At 34.0% G+C, this 23,070-nt stretch overlaps 1 protein-coding gene across 2 annotated transcripts in view; it reads left to right on the top strand.

The window, feature by feature from the left end:
- Nucleotides 1-23,070, top strand: part of LOC127869321 (tetratricopeptide repeat protein 28-like) — a 138,486-nt gene that overhangs the window by 95,268 nt on the left and 20,148 nt on the right. For both annotated transcript variants that reach the window (XM_052411787.1, XM_052411796.1), the window contains 2 exons: nucleotides 16,849-16,996; nucleotides 18,097-18,369. In XM_052411787.1, coding sequence (XP_052267747.1) covers nucleotides 16,849-16,996; nucleotides 18,097-18,369 — 421 coding nt within the window. The remainder of the gene's footprint in view (nucleotides 1-16,848; nucleotides 16,997-18,096; nucleotides 18,370-23,070) is intronic.

The following is a 23,070-nucleotide window of genomic DNA, read 5'->3' as shown; positions in this document are numbered from 1 at the left end:
TGGTAACAGTTTATTCTGAATGTTGAACCTCCAAACTCCAGGCAGTGGTAACTGAGTGTATTCTGAATGTTGAACCTCCAAACTCCAGGCAGTGGTAACAGTGTATTCTGAATGTTGAACCTCCAAACTCCAGGCAGTGGTAACAGTGTATTCTGAATGTTGAACCTCCAAACTCCAGGCAGTGGTAACAGTGTATTCTGAATGTTGAACCTCCAAACTCCAGGCAGTGGTAACAGTGTATTCTGAATGTTGAACCTCCAAGAACTGAGTGCAGCTGCTAATGTTCCGGGAATTCATTTTCAAAATTGCACCCTGCCCTTTATGTTCCATATTAAAAGGGAAGAATGTTGGTTGCAAAATAAGTAAGATTTAGAGACATGCAGTAGAACTACTAGTAAGATTTAGAGACATGCAGTAGAACTACTAGTAAGAATTAGAGACGTGCAGAAGAACTACTGTCTTATAAGATTTAGAGACATGCAGTAGAACTACCTTCTAGTAAGATTTAGAGACATGCAGTAGAACTACTTTCTTATAAGAATGAGGCTAATAATTATGTCAAATGTCAAATTATGCCAGTTGAGATTCATAAATGGAGGTAATTCTCTGAAATTAGACTCTTTCTTTTGCTCATTATTTTTGTTTTCCTGCCAGTAATTATCCATTTTTACATCCCTCTAGATCCCATTGGTGTATCAATCATCATGTGAGATCATGAAAACTGTAACAGAAAAATGAAAATTGCAGCTAATCTCTTTCTGGAAAACATGCCTTTATGTAATTTATTGTTTAACAGCAGTGTATTGAAGCACAGAAGCAATGTTCATCTTTCAAAGAAAATGGCTTTGTGTCCATTTATCTCAGTAATGATTGCCATCCTCTACTTAAAACCAGGGCCAAGTTAAATTATGTTTGTTTCTCTTGCCTCAACTGGCCCTTGCAGCATAATTGTTGTGATAAAAAAAATTGAAGACCAATGAAAACACTATTTTATATGTAATCTGATATCATGCCTTTGCTGGAGAGAATTGTTCCAAATTTAAATACTGGTAAATGTACCTGTATACAAAAATCTACTTCAAACAAATCTTCTGACCATAACCCACCAACTGTGCATCATTCAGGTAGGGGTCACAGGAGAAAAACCAATATTTTAATTGCAGCCCCATTTTCACGTTTGTCATTTGAAATTATGCATTTAATTTAAATATTCAAATTAGCACAGATTAACCCTTAAAGCGCTGGAGCTGAATTTTAAAGGTCTTTGCAAACAGTTTGGATCCAGATGAGACGCCACAGAACGTGGCGTCTCATCAGGATCCAAACTGTTTGCTATTCTGATAGTATTCTTTGAAAAAAATCGAAGAAAATGCTAATTTTAGACATTCTGCAGACGACATTTTAGCAGACGACAAATTTCCCAGCATGCAAAGGGTTAACATTCTCTCAATTAATCTTGGAATCAGTACACGTCAAGAACATGAGACTAATAGCAGTGTACAAAAGTGTACCGATGTATTACCATTCAACCAGTAGCTTAGTTAATATGACGTTGACAAATCTGTATGCCTTTCACAAATGTGACTTTCATTTAGTTCGTACTTTGGCCTCTTACCTGCAATGGACGACAGAGACCTAAATGCATTTATGTTTATTTCATCAATCAAGAGAAACCTTAAAGGTGTAAAGGGATTTCTTAAAAAATACTGTTTTGAATCAATCTTGTGTTTTTGGCCCACGATTTTTCTCTTCATGCTTTTTACTAGTCATTTCTTTGATAATTAATTTCTCTTGATAATCTCTTGTAATAAGAGGCATAGTGTGTATTGAGGCAATTCTATTGTAAATAGATGTTTGCATTATCGACTGCTTCCATCCCATACAGGCAAATTTAAAGGGGCCTTTTCACAGATGTTGGCATATTTTGAAGTTTGTCATTATATGCTTTATATTGATAAATGTAAACATTGGATCTTAAAAGCTCTAGCAAAAAATAAAGAATAAAATTTTAAAAAAGGAAAAAAAAAGTAGCCGGTACCAGGGCTCTGACCAGTGACCCCCGGAGTCCTGGAGTAAGTCTGAAGTAAAAACGCATTAGCCCTCTCGGCTATTCCGCCGGGTATACACAGTTTTTAAGTATTTTATACCTTATATAAGCAATCTTCGTAGTTTCGTAAATTTAAACGACAACAACAGAACTCTCCTAATTATTCAATCGTTTCGCGTTGCAAGGGTTGATAATTTTTAACCAGGTTTTCCGAAGGAAAAAACTGGTTATTAGATTGGCGAATGCGGGCGGGCTGGCTGGCTGGCGGGCTGACGGGCTGGCTGGCTGGCGGGCTGGCGGAATAAGCTTGTCCGGGCCATAACTATGTCGTTCATTGTCAGATTTTAAAATCATTTGGCACATTTGTTCACCATCATTGGACGGTGTGTCGCGCGAAATAATTACGTCGATATCTCCAAGGTCAAGGTCACACTTTGAGTTCAAAGGTCAAAAATGGCCATAAATGAGCTTGTCCGAGCCATAACTATGTCGTTCATCGTCAGATTTTAAAATCATTTGGCACATTTGTTCACCATCATTGGACGGTGTGTCGCGCGAAATAATTACGTCGATATCTCCAAGGTCAAGGTCACACTTTGAGTTCAAAGGTCAAAAATGGCCATAAATGAGCTTGTCCTGGCCATAACTATGTCATTCATTGTGAGATTTTAAAATCATTTGGCACATTTGTTCACCATCATGGGACGGTGTGTCCCACGAAAGAATCACGTCAATATCTCCAATGTCAAGGTCGCCACGACTAAAAATAGATTTAAAAAAAAAAAAAAATTACAAAGGGGGTTAATTTTTTTTGGTCATTTCAAAAGTTCAGTTTGAGTTTTCTCCCTTTATCAGATTTTTTTTTCACAATGAAAACCTGGTTTTGTGACAATTTTGTCCCTTGTTAGGTTTTCAAATCGTCAAAAGATACATAATATAATGGCTATATTGGACTATGGTAAATGTTCAGTAATACTGTTTGCTCACAAATATCATAACTAAAACGAAAATTTGCAAATCTGAAACAACTTTTTTCAATTTTGTCAATTTACCAAACCGTGATAAGATCCCTTTAAGGAAATGTTTAATAAAGTTTTGCTGTGGTAGAAAACACTATTGACTCCAGTGTATCCAGTAAGGCACCTCCAAATGCTACCATCCAAGTGAGTTGAGTGAGCTGATAAACGGATTAATAAAGCTAACAACAGTCAATTCCTTTTAAAAGAATAGGATTGACGTATCCTTGTAAAGTTTACATTTATCTTTTCTATCTGGTCAATTGAGGAACATTTCTCAATTTTGTTTACAATGGATATGGCATTGTATTTCTTTCTGTATTGCATAGAAACTCAATTCATATCAATTGCAAGAGAAGACTGTCATGCTGTTATGATCAGGTCTTGAACTTTCTTCTCTGTTTATCATTTCCCAGGGCTGTGTGTACAAATGGAGACTTATCATATATCAGATCTCTGGAACTATCCAATTTACTTATTATCTTGTCCAATTTTGAAGCAAATTTTATGTCAAATTTCTTCCAATACTTGTTCTCTGATTTTCCCAGCACGAACAGACCTCGATGTTTATTTCTGAAGCAGGTTTTATATTCTTGTGACCAGATTTAGATTTGCCATCAAAAATAATCCTCACAAAAATGGTTTATAAATAAATGTGCTCTTTCTTTGAAATTCTATTGTTAGTGCGTTTTTTGCTTGTTTGTTTTTTACATGTAGTAGAACCACCAACACATATTGGGGGTCGTTTGAGTGAACAATTAACGAAAACATTCTTTTCATCAAGTTTTAAAATTAAAGCCCAACATGTGCCAGTGAAATGTTTGATTGCTTTAATTAACCCTTTGCATGCTGGGAAATTTGTCATCTGCTAAAATGTCGTCTGCTGAATTTCTAAAATAATCATTTTCTTCACTTTTTTTCAAATAATACTATCAGAATAGCAAACAGTTTGGATCCTGATGAGACGCCACGTTCTGTGGCGTCTCATCTGGATCCAAACTGTTTGCAAAGGCCTTTAAAATTTGGTTCCCGCACTGAAAGGGTTAACAATGTACAATTGGCTCCAATTTGGGGACTCTCCAAGACTGTGGACTTTCACTCCTGTACTGAGCACGCAGATCATAAAGTCTTTATAGTAATAGTACACCCTGATTACATCTTTCATCTTTATGTATCAAATTTCACTTTATTTTCTATTTTTTGTTGTCTGTCCCAGCGACAGCAATTTGTCTGGTCTGTCTTCCTCTTTTTTTACGGAGCTTTGACCCTGAACAATCATAATATGCAGTAACAAGTCGCATTGACAATAATCATTGCTGAGCAATACATTTTTAATGAAAAGGCTTTTTTAGCAGTAGTATGCATTATTATTGGCAGAATAATTACGTATAGCAGCAGCTGGAAATGTTAAAACACCAGCATTTTGTCTTGAGGGAGAAAGACTCAAATAGACCGGTGTATGATAAAAAAGACTCAGTATACGGATAAGGCACTATGAACAATGAAACATTCTTTTTGTTAACCTAGAATATTGGGCCCAAGATATAATTAAATTAGCAATAACTTTTGTTTATTGTACAACTGGTATACTGTGTATTGCACTAAATGACAGACAAAAGCAGTTTGTACCCAATTATACGGCTCACTGTTGTTACACATTGTCAGTCAGAAGAGCTATAAAACTTACCTTCACTCATTAAACTATCCAAACTAATGATGTTTATGTCATAGTCCCCCTAGCCCTGTCATTGTAGCTGTCTTGTTATTTTAGTGTTGTCTATTGTTGTTATTTTAGTGTTGTCTATTGTGGTCAAGCAATATCATGATAGCAAAATTATAACTAAGCACCCCCCCCCCCCTCCGAATAAAAAACAATAACATAAATATTTTTAAATGCTATTTAGCTATTTAAAAAACTGATAATTATTTTGGGCTTGTTCAATCTTATGATTGAAAACTTGTTTATATATAATGAAAACATATGAGCTAACAGATTAAATATGCTTTAAAGTAGAATAATGTTTGATCTATTGTTTGTTTTGGTATTTCTTTACCAATGTATCACCAGTCATAGACTGATTGTCAATACTTAACTGGAAAACTTTCAACTTGGTCATTATTTCAAGTAGCCGGTATTACCTTATTGATATCACAATGTACCATTGGCATGTGTAAGCACTTTGAGAATTATAATGTGAAATGTTCACAGAGAAATAAATGACTTTTCGACAGATCTCAAGGACCTCATCCAGATTTGTCTTATGTTCAACCTACATATCTTATCATGATTAAGGCACTTCATAATCAACCAAAATACACACTTAAATATGACAGAAAGGATGTCAATATATTTATTTTCTTTTTATCTTTTCTTTAAACTTGTGTGTACGGGCTAGTTAAAATTCAATATTTCTTTAAGTGTCTGTTGTCATTTGAATACGATTAATTTCAGTCGCTGACATTGTCCAATAGACATAATTATAATCTTAATCTGGTACCAAAATAATGCCTCTAATGGCTGAAACAAACTTCTACTTTTATAAGTATTTAAGATTCATGGAGTACATCAGTACTGTCTTGTACAAAAACAAAGGTGTGATACTAATGTTTGAATTCACATTCATAAAATTGTTTTAATATTAAGGGCATCCTGCCTTTCAAATGGACTCAGGGTAACACAAATATGTTATCATGTTCAATTAATAGTCAGCAAATAGTTATAAATTAATCCTTCTTATAAAGGTTTACTCTATAGGCGCCATATCAATTTTCATTACTGATAAGAATATTAGATTAACCCTTTCAGTGCGGGAACCGAATTTTAAAGGCCTTTGCAAACAGTTTTGATCCAGATGAGACGCCACATAACGTGGCGTCTCATCTGGATCCAAACTGTTTGCTATTCTGATAGTATTCTTTGAAAAAAAATGAAGAAAATGCTTATTTTACAAATTCAGCAGACGACATTTTAGCAGACGACAAATTTCCCAGCATGCAAAGGGTTAACATGACTGCATGTTCTTCATCTTGAGCTGAAGTTACATGACACAGTTGACCGTTCAATTAGGCATGTTCATATGTTTTTTCTCTATTATTTTTGTCAAAATGTCACCACTGAACTTTAATGTGTCGTGACCCATTGTATAGCATGGTCTCATCAAGATTGATGCAATTTCATTTTATTTGCCAAGGTATTGATTGTCCTCCATTAAGTGTTTGACAAATGACTTGTGATCGGCAACATTTTCGCAAAAGAAATGGATGTTTTTACACTCTTTTATAGCAATTGATGGTTACAACAAAGTATCACACAACAATGAATTTACTGAGAATAAATGTACCGTAAATCTACGAATATAATACACACTTTTTTACCTGCCGATTTTTTCTTCAAGTAGGGGGTGCGTATAATATACGAGTTTAGAGCAGAACAAAATTTTTCCTGTGCAAATTTTCAACTTAATCACTGTTATTCGCTTCGCGGCAGCCATTTTGAACTACACCATTACATCAAAGGGGTGCAACAAGGCTCACGCTTTCGTTCGCCATTTGAGTCAATTGCAAAAATATTGAGAACTTGGCTCAATAAAAATTCAATTTGTGAAAATGCAAAAATCTAGTAAAATTTCATTGAAAACATCAGCCATTTAAATTGGACTTTTTCTACCGCATATTTACCATATCTGAAGTAAAGAGTGGCAATTAAATAATTAGTTTTATGATGCTAATAGAGTCTATTACACCTCACAGTCTGCCGATTGCCGAATTAAATTGAAAGGTGATAATTAATTTATTTGTTTTTTACTCCAAAACTAGCCTTAATGACAGCAGCGTATTTTAATTAAAGAAATCATGAAAAACACGGGCAGTTTAATTGTATTTTAAGTTATATTAAAGTATCGAGTTTGTAACACTTCGGAAAAGTAATTCATCTAGACAACTTTAAAAACGGAAGTAACCATTTTGTCTTCTCATTACTTTATTATTATTATAATTATTATCGTCCAGAATATTGTCAAATTGAATTAAATGTGAAAACAAAAAACAGCGTCTCTGCTTCTTTCTTTTGAAATTATGACTGCTTGACCCGGATGTCAGCAAGGGGCCTTTGTGTTATCGGTCACAATCAATGGTAATATAAACAATAGACAGAGATATTTATTATGCAACTGTCATAACAACAGCACTATAACGCATCCTGATCAATATACCGGGGTATTACTGTGAAACAGATAGTTGACAACACCAATTTCTTTTGATTTGCTATTTTCACAACACAAAAATATATTGACGCATTTTTTCGGAAATGGCCGATTTCGGACACTGATTTTTTAGTGCGTATTTTACTCAGATTTTCAATTTTTACCGATAACTTTTGACCAAACTCGGGGGTGTATTATATTTGTGGATTTAGGGTATATAAAGTGATCATACATTAAGTTCAAAACTTGTTTTGCTATGCTTTTATATGAAGATACATTTTTTTCTGATTAATCAATTAAAAAATTACAAACACAAATAAAAAACAGCATACAAATAAAAAACACCATCAGTTATTTAGACTTAAAATAATTATTTAAAAAATCATACATCGTATATACATAATTATAATGAAAATAGTTTCAATATTTTTAAAGTGTTGAGTTGGTGACTGGCAGTAATGTGAGATGTTTCAGATTGTAGATTGCGCCCAGGCTTTTTTAATAAGCTCATTAAGAGTTACAGTTAAACGACTGAATTGAGTCATACACCAACAATATAAAGTTGGAATAATAATAGAACCAGAATGTGGAGTATGCTGAAATGTGTATCACAAAGAGTCCTGGTACAAATTTAATGGCTCATGTTTCAAGACCAGAATTGTATTGACCCATTGATCTGTTTTGATTGGAAACACACCCATTCCTAGGATTAGAAAAACAGTGCTTATTAATGAATTTCAATATTTGTAGAAGGTTTTTGGAGAGTTTGTTGAAAGAATTTGATCAACAAAGGTTAAGGGGTTAACGACATTCAAGTCTGGACATAATGTCCTATATGATTTCTTTCTTTGAGTAAACTAATGGCCACTGCAAGTGGAAATTGAAATTCTAGACAGCTGGTGGTAATTTGTTTGTTTTAATTGTTGCTGTCATCTAGTGACACTCAAATTGTCAAAAGTCAGACTTTTGTTGAAATGTGTGATTTTATTGACATGTACTGTCATCCTCCTGTCCCATAATTGTGAGAATTCATATTTGATGTAGGCAACCAGTACCAATTGTCAGAGGTACAAGTTGCAGTTTTTGATTTTATGCTATCAAATATTGGGGGAGCATATAGACCCCACTTGAAATGGCAGTCTGTCTTTGAGAATGCAAATTTTTTGAAGGAATTAAGTGAACATGGGTCTGAAACAAATTTATCAGATAAACGTTTCTGTCCCACACCATGACTGTCTGTCCTGTTTGGCACTCTTTTCGTTTCCGCACTAGATCTCAGACACTAATGACCAAATTTGATGATGTTTAAATTGCAATATCCTTAAAAGATGCACATTTTCATCCTTGTCCTTATTTTCCTTTTCAATCATTTTCAGTTAGTTATTGCCCTTTTTTAATTATTCTGTAACTTTTTGTTTCCACATGAGATCTCCAACACTAATGATTTGAATTTGATGAAACTTGACATGCAGCATTCCTATGTGGTCATAATATAAATCCTTGTGAGGTCTTTCCACTCCATTGATTTTTCAGGCAGTTATTGCCCTTAGATTATTTATTTGTCACTTTTCATTTCCGCACAAGATCTCAGGCATCAATGATTTAATGAAACTTTATAATATGGGGTGGAGGTTTGCATTCTTGTAAGATCATTTAAGTACAATCAATTTTCAGAGGGTTCATATTGCCCTTTGATTATTAACCCATTTATGCCTAGTGGACTCTCCCATCCTTCTAAATTGGATCAATTTATTTTCAAAATTAGGGATGTCTAGTATATTTATTTCTATACAGTAGATTTCGCTTAATTGAATATCCCATTTGTCACGTCCAAATATTCAATTATCCGGAGTATTAAATTATACGGAATATGTTATATTTCCAATGTAATCACTAACCGGGTGTAATCCTTTGGAAATTGTGCTTTTCATGCATAATCAAAACATCGTTTCGACACATAAAGCGTTTAAAAAAGTTAATATTGGAATTAAAAAAAGAATACATTATAAATATAATATAAATGTTTTGTTGAATTCCCAAATGAGAATACAATTTTTTAATCCAAAACACACTTTCTAGCTTTAAATAAAACGTCCAAATGTATTTCCTTTACCCGCAACAAAAAGCTAGCGAAAACCATTCAGCAATGTACAATGTCACGCCATACGGTGCGTGTAATGATTTTTCCCATTTTCATTTTATTGCTTACCCAACGCTTACGCTAGCAACATCTATTGCTCATGTATTGTCCTGGTAAAAAGCGCGCGAAAATTAGCGTGGGTGTATATACACTGTCGAAGGAAAACTTTGTAGCGAGGACAATGCTGTATCTTTGACGTTACGCTCTTTCAGGTAGTTTAGTATTGAAACTGATAATGAACTGTGTACTGATTTGCCGGAAAATCTGGTCAATACTGGATTTAATTTTGGTTATTGTGAAAACATTATCAGCAGTGTTAAGACTGCGATGTTTTGACAAATGTGCGCGTTTGCGATTGTTCGACATCATGTTTAGATGATTTACTGTGACGCAGTTGTGTAGGTTTATAAACACGAACTGAGAATATAGTGTAACATTCCATCACCTATTGCAAACTGTCGAGCAAGACACGTCAACAGTTTGTTTCTAAACAGCAACACACTCTTTGATTGTTTCTAAGCGACAACAACAGGTTTCGACATTTACTTTTGAAGCCACTTGTCCCGTCTGTCAAGTAAAAAAAAAATCCACTTGTACTGACCCAAAAGCAACTTGTCCTGACCATTATATCTTTTAAACAAAACAAAAGTGTGTTGTACAGGTAACCCGACTCTACCTACAATTTTGGTCCCGACCCTCCTTTTTTTTCGTCTTGCATAAAAAAACGATCTCGGAAAAAAAGTGCCAGAAAATATTTACGCATCTGCCACTTACGCGTTCGTTATCAATCATCCGACTGCACACTATAATCAATCGTAGAATCTCATAAATCTCCATGGATATGCATCGTTTTGACGATTTTGACAGACACGCTCCATCATCCGCAAAGAGTCGCTTTCGCACATTTTAACTGTCCATGCGTTTGACGTGGTGTTGTACATGTAGGGCATAATTTGCGCGCGCTTTTCTCTAGAGAAAGGATTAAAACACTGTACATTTGCAGTTTATTTGAAGAATGTGATAACGTCGATTAAAAATTTAATTGGGAAGAGTGTTTCAGATTACAAATTTAATTATGCGCATTTGAGAATTCAACAAAAAAGTAATACGGACCTATTTCTAGGACGCTCATACTTCGGTACGATGTGTTTTTTCTCCACATAAATAACGGATTTAAAGGCATTTTTTAAAGTTATTAAATAATAACGACCACTTGTCCGTCGGACTAGCTGATTCTTTATTTACTTGTCCGGACTGACAATTTGGTTGTCCCGGACAGTCGGACTACCGTTAATGTCGAGCCCTGAACAAACTGTTGAAGTGTGTTACTCGACAGTTTGCATTCGAAAGTTTGCACCTGACTTCACACCGGAGACTTCAGTGTTTGCATTGTACTTGCTCGCATCCTTCACCTGTTAGTCACGTGACGCTTGACAGACGCTGCATACATGCATGGTGTGAAATGAAAACAAAGGCAGTCGATTGATTGTGTCTGTCAAAATCGTCAATACCATGCGTATCCTTGGAGATTTGTGACATTCTTTGCTAGATTATGGTGTGGATTATAGTGTGCAATAGAAAGTTGGCTATTCAATTAACCGAAATACGCCATATTTGCTATCAGAATATGTGGAGTTTTTTCAACGGGAAGAGATGCAAATGGTTTGGTGTTTTCAATTTCTATTCAATTAACCGAATTATTCGATTATCCGATATTCAATTAAGTGGAATCTACTGTATTTAGAATATTTCTTACTGAAATTACATTAAGCAAACAGCGCAGACCCTAATGAGACGTCGCATCATGCATCATGTTTGCCAAGGCCTTTTTTCTAGACGCTAGGCATAAATAGGTTAAATGCACTTGACCTTTACTTTGGACATGTGCATGCTAAAGGTCGTTCTTCTCCTTTTGACAGGACTTTTGTCCTTTCAATAATAATTCAAGTTTGTGTTTGATCCCTCAGACACTAATGTCCCAGCATCCCTATAGGTTTGACATGAGATTAATTTGAGTTTGTTCCACTTCAATGATTTTTGAGGCAGTTATTGCCATTTGATTTAAATTATGTCATTTTGTAATAAATTTAACATGTCTGTGTCAGATCTTAGGAATCTAGGATCCCAATTTAACCCTTTGCATGCTGGGAAATTTGTCGTCTGCTAAAATTTCGTCTGCTGAATTTCTAAAATTAGCATTTTCTTTGATTTTATTTCAAAGAATACTATCAGAATAGCAAACATTTTGGATCCTGATGAGGCGCCATGTTCTGTTGCGTCTCATCTGGATCCAAACTGTTTGCAAAGGCCTAACAAATTCGGTTCCAGCGCTGAAAGGGTTAATGAATTTTTTTACAGAATCTTTGCAGGGTTGACATCCTTGTTTCACTCCCGTGAGTTTTTAGGGGAATATTTTCCCCTGAATAATATTTTGTTTCCAAGCAAGTATTTTTCATACATTGACCAAAATAATAATTTGGGAGTCACATCAGTTCCACAGCTAATCACTGATAATTTTGTTGTTGCAGCTGATGGAGTCAGGAATGTGCAATTCTCAAGACAGTCATGTTGATTCTGTTTGCATACTTGACTTGGTAGATGTACTTATGTTTATTTGCCTGGCATTAAATTATGTTACCACATTCATGTAATCCTCACATATAATCCATGTTAAATATAAATAGTAAAAGTAAAAAAAGTTCTGTTTTTCAATGATTATGATTATATAATAACAATGAGGTCTTGCAGTTTGTTGCTGAGAACATACAGAAGGATTTGTAAAAGAAATGGAGGCTGAAATGAACATATTACTTGTCAATATTTGATTTTCACATGGGATTAAGCCAGAGAACTGACTTTATATTCTTTCCCAGGGATAAACTATATAGCTTTCAAACATTTTATTTATCCAGAAGCCATAAGATTTATAAAATGTTGATAAATCATGTGTTAAATTCTTTATTATTTATTAAGCGGCAAGAATAGATTTATTTACACATCTTTATGTGTCTCTTCTTGTTAACATTACATTTATGAAGATCAATGACAGTGGTAGCAACATAAATCAAAACGGTCTCATTAATATACTTAATACATAAATGCTTGCTAAGGTATTAACAAGTTTACCAACGCTCTTGGCTATAAATATTAGGCCAAAAAACTGAACATATTGGAAATCTTACCGTATTTTACCATGCATAGCGCGCAGTTTTTTACCTTCAAATTTCAAAATAAAAATTCAGTGCGCGTAATACATTGACACAACGCTTTCCTGGTTGCTGAATTGCAAAAAATCCATTTCGTGATCGTAAATCTTCACAATTGCCGCCATTTTTTTATTGCAGAAAACTACACCCTATAATGTTATAGACTGAAGGGGCCGTTGTCGAAACAACAAATAGCAGGAAACGGTAGGAATGAACGGGGTAGTTACAGTTTTGACAAAAATTAAAAGATGAAAAAAATGTCTTTGTTGGTGTTTTCACACTTCTTCATTGATTGTTCATTTAAAAAAATCGAGGTATATCGATCCCCACGTCGTCGTGGTATTGTTTGTTAAAGTTTTTGTTGTCATGAAAACTCGTCTTATTTGAAATGACGATAATTATTTCAATCATATTTCTCAACTTCGCTTTTGCTTTATTTTGATAATTTAATCCAAAGTTTAATGTTAGCAATTCCGAAAAATTAACACTCTTTGTGAATTGACAGTTTGACGTCATCAAAGGAAAGCCGCTTCCTGTCTGAAGCAATAAAGCGACAAGTTTCTCGCCGACAAAATTGGCTTCCTTTGTCTAGCAATCAACATGCCGAACCAATCCTGTGTTTGTCCCTCAATGGCAATCGTCCAATTAAATAATAGCACATTCAAAGCTCCGCCTTCAAACCTTTTGCAGAGAACGGAGGTGGAGTTTAACTGTTTATTGAGCAAGTGTTTTACGTAAGTTGAATTCCGATTTGCCGAAATTACTCGGCCCTAAGCATTGAAACGACGAATACATTTATCAATGATTTTCTGATCTCTGCATTAATATGCTACCGTGCGAGTATACTACGTAGGTTACAAACCAACAATAGAGATATAGACTCGTTTTATTTTCTTTCAATAGAGACAAACAAATGATATTTGTCTAATGGCTTTACGCTGATAACGCCGATAACGCCAACTGTATGGAATTGAACGTTCGGGTGTATTGTTTGTCTCACCATAAATTAATTAACTAGACGCAGTGAAGGCGCGAAATACCGGGTCAAACTGGATTTAATGGGAGCATCTCTTAATGGGGAAATATTTTAAGTCGATGAAAAATAAAATGGGATCCACGGACGATTTGCGTAAAATTGGACATTGCGATGTTGCGGGTCTGCAGAAGACTATGTCATACGATGTTGTGAGCGGCATGTAATAAAAATGTTACACTGTTCAAATAAGAGGAATAGGTAATAGTGGTCCAATTTAACGCGCAGGGGTCTTGAAAAAACACGCACAGTGCGCAGCAATAAGGACATGTACGGTGTTCTTGAGAGAATAATCTTAAAAATTGTTGAAAAATATAGTGCCCTGCAACGCATGCTCCTGATCGTATAAACGCTCCCTACTTTAAAACAAAATATTAAGCGCCCTAAAAACTTAGATTAAATGATTGCGCAATAATTAAGAATGGCGGCCATTTTCGGCCCAATTTTCAGGTTTTTGGTCTTGAATTCTTTTTTTTCTCCATTTTGGCTTTAAAAAATCGCATGCGCGTTATACATGGGAGCGCGCTATACATGGTAAAATACGGTATTTAATTTTAGCCAGCCATCCATACTGTAGAAAACTGATCTTTTTGTTAAGGTCATTACAAATAGACATGATGGCTGCTCTTTAACGCCAATTGAGAGGTCTTGCTGTTCACTTGATTTCCTTCAAATCAATGATAGCTCAGATAAATGGGTTAACTGTAATCAGCCATTTGAGAAACAAAATGTTGTCAATTCAGTTGTTTTTTGTACAAAAATTTAATGGGGATTTTAATGTTTAATATTATAATCTTGTGAGACACAATGTTCAGTATGTCGCCCCGAAATCCTTTAAGTGCATAACATTTATACTCACATGAGCACCAAATGTTGTAATGTTGAGTTGTGAAAATATTAATCAATAAATTATCACATAATTTTCCTAAATATTTGTTGCTGATTGCATGTTTCCCATATAAATTATTGATAAATCAATCTGTATAACTTAAAATCGCTTACATTAGGTAAATGTCTTCATTTTTCTGAAGACAACACCACATACAATTGTTTAACATTCTGTTCTACAGTAAAAATATGATGGTTAATATACACTGATACAATAATAATAACATAGAAGAATAAACCAATGTTACAGACAGTTTTAAATGTATGGTATTTTAATTTTGTGAACTAAATTTGTTTTTAATTCATAGTAATTAATGACAAACATAAATATGTCAATAATTTGTACAACATTTAAACACTGTGAGCATTTATTTGAAGTAAAGAAACACATGCATATTGTTACTTTTTTTGGTGCCATCAATCTACTTAAAGCTTCAAACAGTATCAACCTGTTGATAGCAGTCATTTCAAAACATTTCTTGTCCAATTGTAACAAAACGGTTTGAAACATGAAATATTGAGGTAACTCTATAATATAAGTCTTTATTCTTGTAACCACCCAAGGTTTGTAATTGAGCGTAATATATCACAAAGCACATGTCAAGCATGTGACAGGTTGTAGTCTGTTGTAGGAATACACTGTTAGATCAATTTACTAGGGCAACATTTTATCTTCCAACCCATTATCAATTAATGACACAGAACTTAAAATAAAAAAAATACATTTATAGTAGTTAAGATTTGTAAAAGGGATATACTCTATCACCAATTCAACAATTGGCTCTTGACACTGTCTTGATCCACTATATGAATAATGTCTTTCTTTGTTAATGTATGAGTTGACACGATATTTTCCTGGTTGATTTCTGGAATTATTACAACTCATTTGCAAACATTCATCCAATTATATATTAAGATACGCGTAATGGGGTGTTATTAATTGCACCTTAATAGGGTAGTGACATTTTTATTAAGTAGAACAAGTCATTATACATTTTGTTATTTCGTATACCACCATTCTGAATTTGCATGCATTACCGATATGGTATAAAATGCCAATTTTTAGATACTTTCCGGATTCACATCATTTCAATGTTAATCCAAAAGGCATCAAATTCTTTTGACATTTTCATTTTTATTAATGCTCAAGAGAGGATGATGTAATTAGAACACCAGAAAATTAATAACGTTACAAAATATGTAAGGGAATTTTAGAAATTCTCACGTGGAGCATGAAATCTTGTGAGTCAATATAACTTCATTAGTAGCGCCATTGTTTTATTAGCCTGACTGGCAGTAAATCATTGCTTGTCCTCTAATTAATGGCTATTGAAAGTCCAAAGCCAATGGAGGGGAAAAACTTTCACTTTTAGGACGTAGAAAGTTGGCGACTTCACAATTTATGTATTGATTGCTGTGTTTTAAGTATTTCTTTGTAATTTGAGCTTTCTGTAATGGGCATGTGTTGTTAAATGGGTATTTTAGTCGACAGTTTCACCTAAATGGGTCTTAAAAAACTGTCTGTATTCTCTGATTGAGTGATGATTTGTATCTGCAGTAACTAACTGAAAAAATGAATGCTAATATTAAAATAATCTAAACAAATAATGATCATCTATTTTCTTAATTAATGTAATTTGAAACAGATAATCATGCACAGATTCTTTAATGAATATGACCTCATACAATTTCATGTATGTTTGGTTTTGAACTGATCTATACCTTAGATGCATAATGCAACAAAACAATAATTTCAATAGGTGTATATTTAACATATTTAACTGATCCCCAATGTGTGTTCGTCTATTTCCAGGCAATTATCTGAATGTTTTGTATGCAATTGAAACAAGTCTACAATTACATGTGTTTATTGGAGGCAAACAATCATTAGGAATTTTTTATAGGGAATTGTTGACATGAAAAAGGGATAATTTAGACATTCCTTATGTATTTAACAAGACTATGATAAAGTTGGACTGTATCCCTGACATTACAGGCATGTCAATGAATAAATGGAGCAATTATTTTAAGTGATTACTCAGAATATGTTCATATGATATTAACACTTTCAGTGCTGGAACCGAATTTTAAAGGCCTTTGCAAACAGTTTGGATCCAGATGAGACACCACAGAACATGGCGTCTCATCAGGATCCAAACTGTTTGCTATTCTGATAGTATTCTTTGAAAAAAATCGGAGAAAATGCTAATTTTAGAAATTCAGCAGAAGACATTTTAGCAGACGACAAATTTCCCAGCATGCAAAGGGTTAAAACTCCATTCCATGTTAGCCAAACAGTGTCTCTGTGTTTTGCAGGCATACATTCGTGAGGGCTCGGCACTCCAACTGCTGGGTCAGCACGCGGACGCGCTGGCGGCATTCGCTGCCGGTCTGGCCCAGGACACCAACAACACCGCGCTGCTAACGGGGCTAACAGAGGCTGCTGTGAAATGTCCGCTTAAAGGTGGGTTACTCTGTCAAAAAAAACTATAAGTCATTTAAACATGCATTATTGGTAACAATTGTTCATGTTTTAAATGCTTTAGCAGAATAATTGCAAACTTCCCAATACTGCTATCTTTTTTTTATCAATGTTGTAGCATTAAAGCAATCGGCCCTAAGAAGGAATTTGTACATACATTGTGTTTTCAAGTTAATCATGATGGTTCGTTTGTTTTTCCATTATTTATAGTCTTTTAAAGTACAAAATGCACCTTTAGGTGAATCTCTGCTTTGTTTTACAATTTATTCATTTATTATAGACATTGTAAGTTTATTTGTTCATGATTTCATGGTGTTTAAAGTCAGGTTGTGTAAAGGTGTTACTCCTCAGATTATTAGTGGAGTAACACAAACATTCTTCCCTTTGGCGATTGACCTGATGTATGACAAAACGAAAAGAAGTGTATCAGTCTTAAGCAGGTTTGTAATTGGCTGTTAAAGACAGACATAAACATTCTGTGCAAACACTTGTACCGGCTGTGTTTTAACAATGTTTTGCATGTTTGGAAGCATATGTATCTTCCAGTTTCCATGTCAGTGGCGTTACTTTTATGCTTGTTTTCTATCTGCAACATTTATCTGGAAGTTGTTTTCAGCTTTTATTCAAGTATTTAATCATTGTATTTTTAACTTCTTTTTTTCTTTGAATATTACATATATTTAGACAATTTCATCAAGTAAGACAAATCTTACAACAGCCAACAAATGCATTGCATTTTTGGCGATGAAATGTGAAGACTGATTTATCCTATTTACCTTTCCTGTTACATTTCCAAAATTACACCCTACAATGTCTTTCTAACTAATCATGTAAAGGCAAAATCTATCGAATAGTACAAATTCAATTAACCACCAAGCTTATTTAAGTAATACTGTTGAGAATCAGGAGACTGTTGCAAAAAGCTCCTGAAATTGATTTACTAATTGTATGCTAGTTCTTATTCTTGCAACTTATCAATTTTCTTAAATTCCAATTGTTAGTGAATTATAATTCAGTAACGAGACATTCTGAACAGTTGCCAGGAGTTTAATTTGCCACTATTTGTTTTTTCTTCCGAACAGAGCGCCTGGAACCAATCTTTCAGCAGCTCCAACAGCTCAAGCTGGACAAGAGCCCGTTTGTCATCATCTCTGTGATTGGTCAGGAGCTGTTGCAGGCCGGCCACTACCAAGCCTCCACACAGATGCTCGAGTCTGCACTGCATATCGGAACATGCAGCCTCAAGCTACGGGGGTCTGTGTTCTCCGCGCTCAGTAGCGCGTTCTGGGGCCTCGGCAACATCGACAAGGCCATTGTCTACATGCAGAAAGACCTCCAGGTTGCCAAGAATCTAGGTACACTGTTTTTTTCTTTTCAAACATTATTTCTCTATTTGGACCTTGTTCTTGTTAAATATAATGGTGGTTGTATCATTCTTCAGTGCTCCTGTGGCGTTTAATCACCCAACATTTCCTTTTTTATTGTGAAAAACATGGAAGAACTCATTTTCTGTGACATCAATACTGTTTATAAGGTTGTTTTTCAGCAGAATTTGGGGTTTTAAGTATTGATAAATTTAATTCCAGCAGTCTCTGCCTGCAGCATCTAGCCAATTAAATATTGAATAAATGTATATAATTGTTTGGGTCTCTTGAATGTAATAGTAATTAAAATCAATATCATAGAAGTTGTGTTAATTGTAGTACCAACAAATAAAGACTCTTTTGTAATTTCAAACAACTAACATTGTACTATACCCCGGTACATGTACTTATCTTTAACAAATTACTCAGCATTCAAGTCCACATAATTGCAAAATACTTTGGTTTTGCATGTTTACTGATTAACTCCAAAAATTCAAAGATCACGAACTTCGATACCCCTGCGGACAAAAGATCAAAACAATGCCAAATTGACAGCCATTATGACATAGCGTCCATAACAACTCCATTTGAGTCATAGAGTTATAGTACTGGTGTCTTTAACAAAGACAATTTCAAAATTGGTTCTGAATGGTCATTTTTGTGTTAAATATATCACACACAAATGCTTAGTCCTGTCAGTAGTTGTTAAATTGATTTTTTAATGCTTGAAATATTGTCTGACTAGCAATAATTTGCTGTAATTTGCCTACTCTGCGTGTAAGTGTGATAATTGTATTATAATGGAGAGCTGAACATTGGGCTGGCTGGTATGCATGGTTTTTACCTGTGACTCCTTAAGGACGTACGCGGCAGTTTTAATGCAAGTTTTGCTCCACTTTGATAATTTTGGGTATTTAGGTAGAACAATCTGTTGTGGCTAGAAAAATAAAATAAAAATCATGGGTCACCAGTGTTGTTCATTTTTTATTTGCACATGAACAACAAGCATATTTCAGCGCAATAACAATTCACCAATAAGGTAATAACATAATAACTAGAGTAAATTAATTAGAAAAGTGTTGAAAACAACCCCTATTTCTCACAAAATATGTAATACTGCTTTAATATGAATGCAAATTAAATTTCTTTAACATGGATCCATTGATTCATGTTTTTTATCAATTTTTAAACATGAACAAAAACAACAGAATTTCACATTTGAAAATAAATAAAATGCATCAAGGTCATTTTTATTTTAACATACCTTCTTCCACCTAGATTTTTTCCAAATTAACCTAAATGAGTTTAATGAGTTATGACTCAATACAAATATAAAAAGGAAACAATAGGTCACCAGGGTCGTTCACAAATGCAGTTTAACTGCATGTATTAAAATACAATTTAAAAACACAGTGAAAACCATGTACATGGTGCAGGTAAAAATACATACTAGTACATGTATTGCTGTATGCCAATGAAAAAGTAGATTTAAATGTAAATGAAAACAACAATTATGTGTAGCAATAAGAGTAAAAGAATAATAATACAGTAAATAACTGAAAACAAGATGTATACAATATATTAAAGAGGCCGTCCGACAGATTTAGGCATGTAGTGAAGCTTGTCATTAAATACTTTAAATGCTGTATATTGGTAGATTTAAACATTTGAACTAAAATGATGTCTCCAGTAAAAACAAGAGAAAACAATTGAAAAAAAGGAAAAAAAAGTAACCCTCAACAGGGCTCGAACCACTGACCCCTGGATTCCTGGAGTTAAAAGCCTCCCGCCTAGACCACTCGACCATCCACGCTCATGTTAACATCGGCTGTATTTTTAGCTATATAAGCAATTTAAATTTCATGGGCAAAAACTGTCCATATTTTACCGTTCTTTCGTTCTAACATAGTTAACATTCTTTATTATCCGATTATCCAAAATATATTGCTCTTATTTCGCAACCGGTGTTTCAGTAAAAATAATATTTGCGTGAAACTAAACTGCCGCGAACGTCCTTAAAAAAAGAAAATGATTAATTTGAACATATAAATAATCAAATGATAACTACTTTAGGTAGGATCGGATGATGTGCAAATTGTTAAATTTAATCTGTTTTGTCGGTTTCACTCATTTTTTGAAGTGATATTGATCATTTATATTTTTTCATGTATATCTATTCTTTTAAATATTATTGGCATAGTTGACCTAGTTCAAATGTCAAGAATAAGAATTAATTATACTGAATAAGTGAATTTATTCATTTTAGATATTGATGATAGAAGACATGTTAACAGATCTTGACGTCAGCTAAACATGTAGCGATATTTACTGGAATTTTGTCTTTGTACAGTTTATTATTTACTTTTAGTTTTAGAGGTTAAAAAGAAATCCAAGTTTTTTTTATGTTTTACATTTTTTTGCGTGATAAGATTTTCAAACAAAATCATTTAAAGTTTTGCATTTGTCATCCACATTCCAACTATACAAATATTATACCCAGAATAAATGTTTTAAAAGTGACAAATCATGTTTTCTTTTTGTAAATGGAAAAACTTTATCTTATTATATGGTTTACTTGGCAAGGAAACATTGGATTTGAATGTCATGCAATGTTATCATGTAAATCTTGAATGTTGTTCTTGTTATTAATATAATGTTTTTCTACTGATCACATAATACATCTTACTAACTACAAGGACCCCACTCAATCTTGTTGACTTTACACCTTAACAATTTCACAATTGTAGGTCCTCTTAATTACCGTAATTACTCTATGATTTCGGACACTTAAAAATAAAAATAAAAAATCGTGTCGGAAAACTTAGATACGAAAAATATTCACAAAATATAGGTGTCTGAAAACTTAGAGTCGAAAATTGAAGTGTCCGAAAAAAGCTTGTATCAACGACTACAGTTAATAGCACGCGCTTGTAAAATACCATGCCTTATAGTATAAATTACATTAATATATGTTTGCATTGCATTTTAAATAATTTTTAATCCTTAATTTATTTGACAGAAATTTGCTACAAGGTTGTACTTTGACTGAGTTCAAAGATGAGCATGTGATGTACCGATACTCGCTAGTATGAACCTGTCACAGTTATTTTACTCAGAAGGGGTAGTACCATTGCGGTAGATAATTGAACTGTTAATTGGTACTACCCCTGGTAATTGTCATAACGCTTATGCTATCGGGCCAAACCATTGTTTAATACCCCTTTACAAGGTTATTTACCCAATAACGCAAATGTAATGGTCCGTTGCCTTCAGACATGCACCTGTCGTGTTTTATGATGTTTATATGGTTGTTAAACCCCGTGAACGAAGTGTCATTAGATATCTAAAACAGGACCGAATTTTGGTAAAATAGCGCTGTAAAATATACTGTCCGAAAACTTAGAAACATTAATTATGGACGAAAACTCGTGTGTTCGAAAATTAAGAGTCACGAAAATAATTAATTTTGCTAAAAAAAGGGGTGTACGAAAAGTTAGAGTGTCCGAAAACATAGACTAATTACGGTACGTTTAAATCCATAATTCATACCTTATATTACTTAATTGTTCCAAATTGTTACATTTTTTTTAATTTTTTTTTTGGGGGGGGGGGGGGGTTAATTATTCAACAATTGCAAAATAATTTAGTGAACAATTTGAATTGTGTAAATTGCCAATAATGTTTAGAATAAAAAAGTTGTAGTTTTCTATTTAAAATGTTTTGTTCATATATGTATAAAATAACAAAAATTATGTTAAATTTGTCATATTTTATAATATATGGTTTTTATGCCCCCTGTAGGGTGGCATATAGCAGTTGAACTGTCCGTCAGTATGTCAGTCTGTCCGTCCGTCCGAAAACTTTAATGGTCATAACTTTTTCAACATTTAACATAGCAACTTGATATTTTGCATGCATATGCATCTCATGGAGCTGCACATTTTGAGTGGTGAAAGGTGAAAGTCAAGGTCATCCTTCAAGGTCAAATGTCTAATTTATGGCGTCTGTCCGTCCGAAAACTTTAACATTGGCCATAATTTTTTCACTATTGAAGATAGCAATTTGATATTTGGCATGCATGTGTATCTCCTGGAGCTGAACATTTTGAGTGGTGAAAGGTGAAGGTCAAGGTCATCCTTCAAGGTCAAATGTAAAATATTCCGTCCGTCAAAATACTTTAACATTGGCCATAACTTTATAAATATTGAAGATAGCAACTTGATATTTGTCATGCATGTGTATCTCCTGGAGCTGAACATTTTAAGTGGTGAAAGGTGAAAGTCAAGGTCATTCTTCAAGGTCAAACGTTAAATAATCCGTCCGTCCGAAAACTTTAACATTGGCCATAACTTTTTAAATATTGAAGATTGCAACTTGATATTTGGCATGCATGTGCATCTCATGGAGCTGCACATTTTGAGTGGTGAAAGGTCAAGGTCAATCTTCAAGGTCAAGGTCTAAGGTCAAATTTTGCAATATTGAAGAAAGCAACTAGATATTTAAAATGCATGCGTATCTCATAGAGCTGCACATTTTTGAATGGTGAAAGGTCAAGGTCATCCTTCAATGTCAAAGGTCAAAAAACTAAATCCAAGGGAAGTAATAAGCTTTAAAGGGTGATTATTTCTATACCTGCCAAATGATAGATAGAAATTTTATTTCAAAGCGGCGCAGTAGGGGGCATTGCGTTTC

Source organism: Dreissena polymorpha, chromosome 1 (assembly GCF_020536995.1).
Source record: "Dreissena polymorpha isolate Duluth1 chromosome 1, UMN_Dpol_1.0, whole genome shotgun sequence".
Classification (NCBI taxonomy): Eukaryota; Metazoa; Mollusca; class Bivalvia; order Myida; family Dreissenidae; genus Dreissena; species Dreissena polymorpha.
This window is presented reverse-complemented; position numbering and strand designations above follow the sequence as displayed.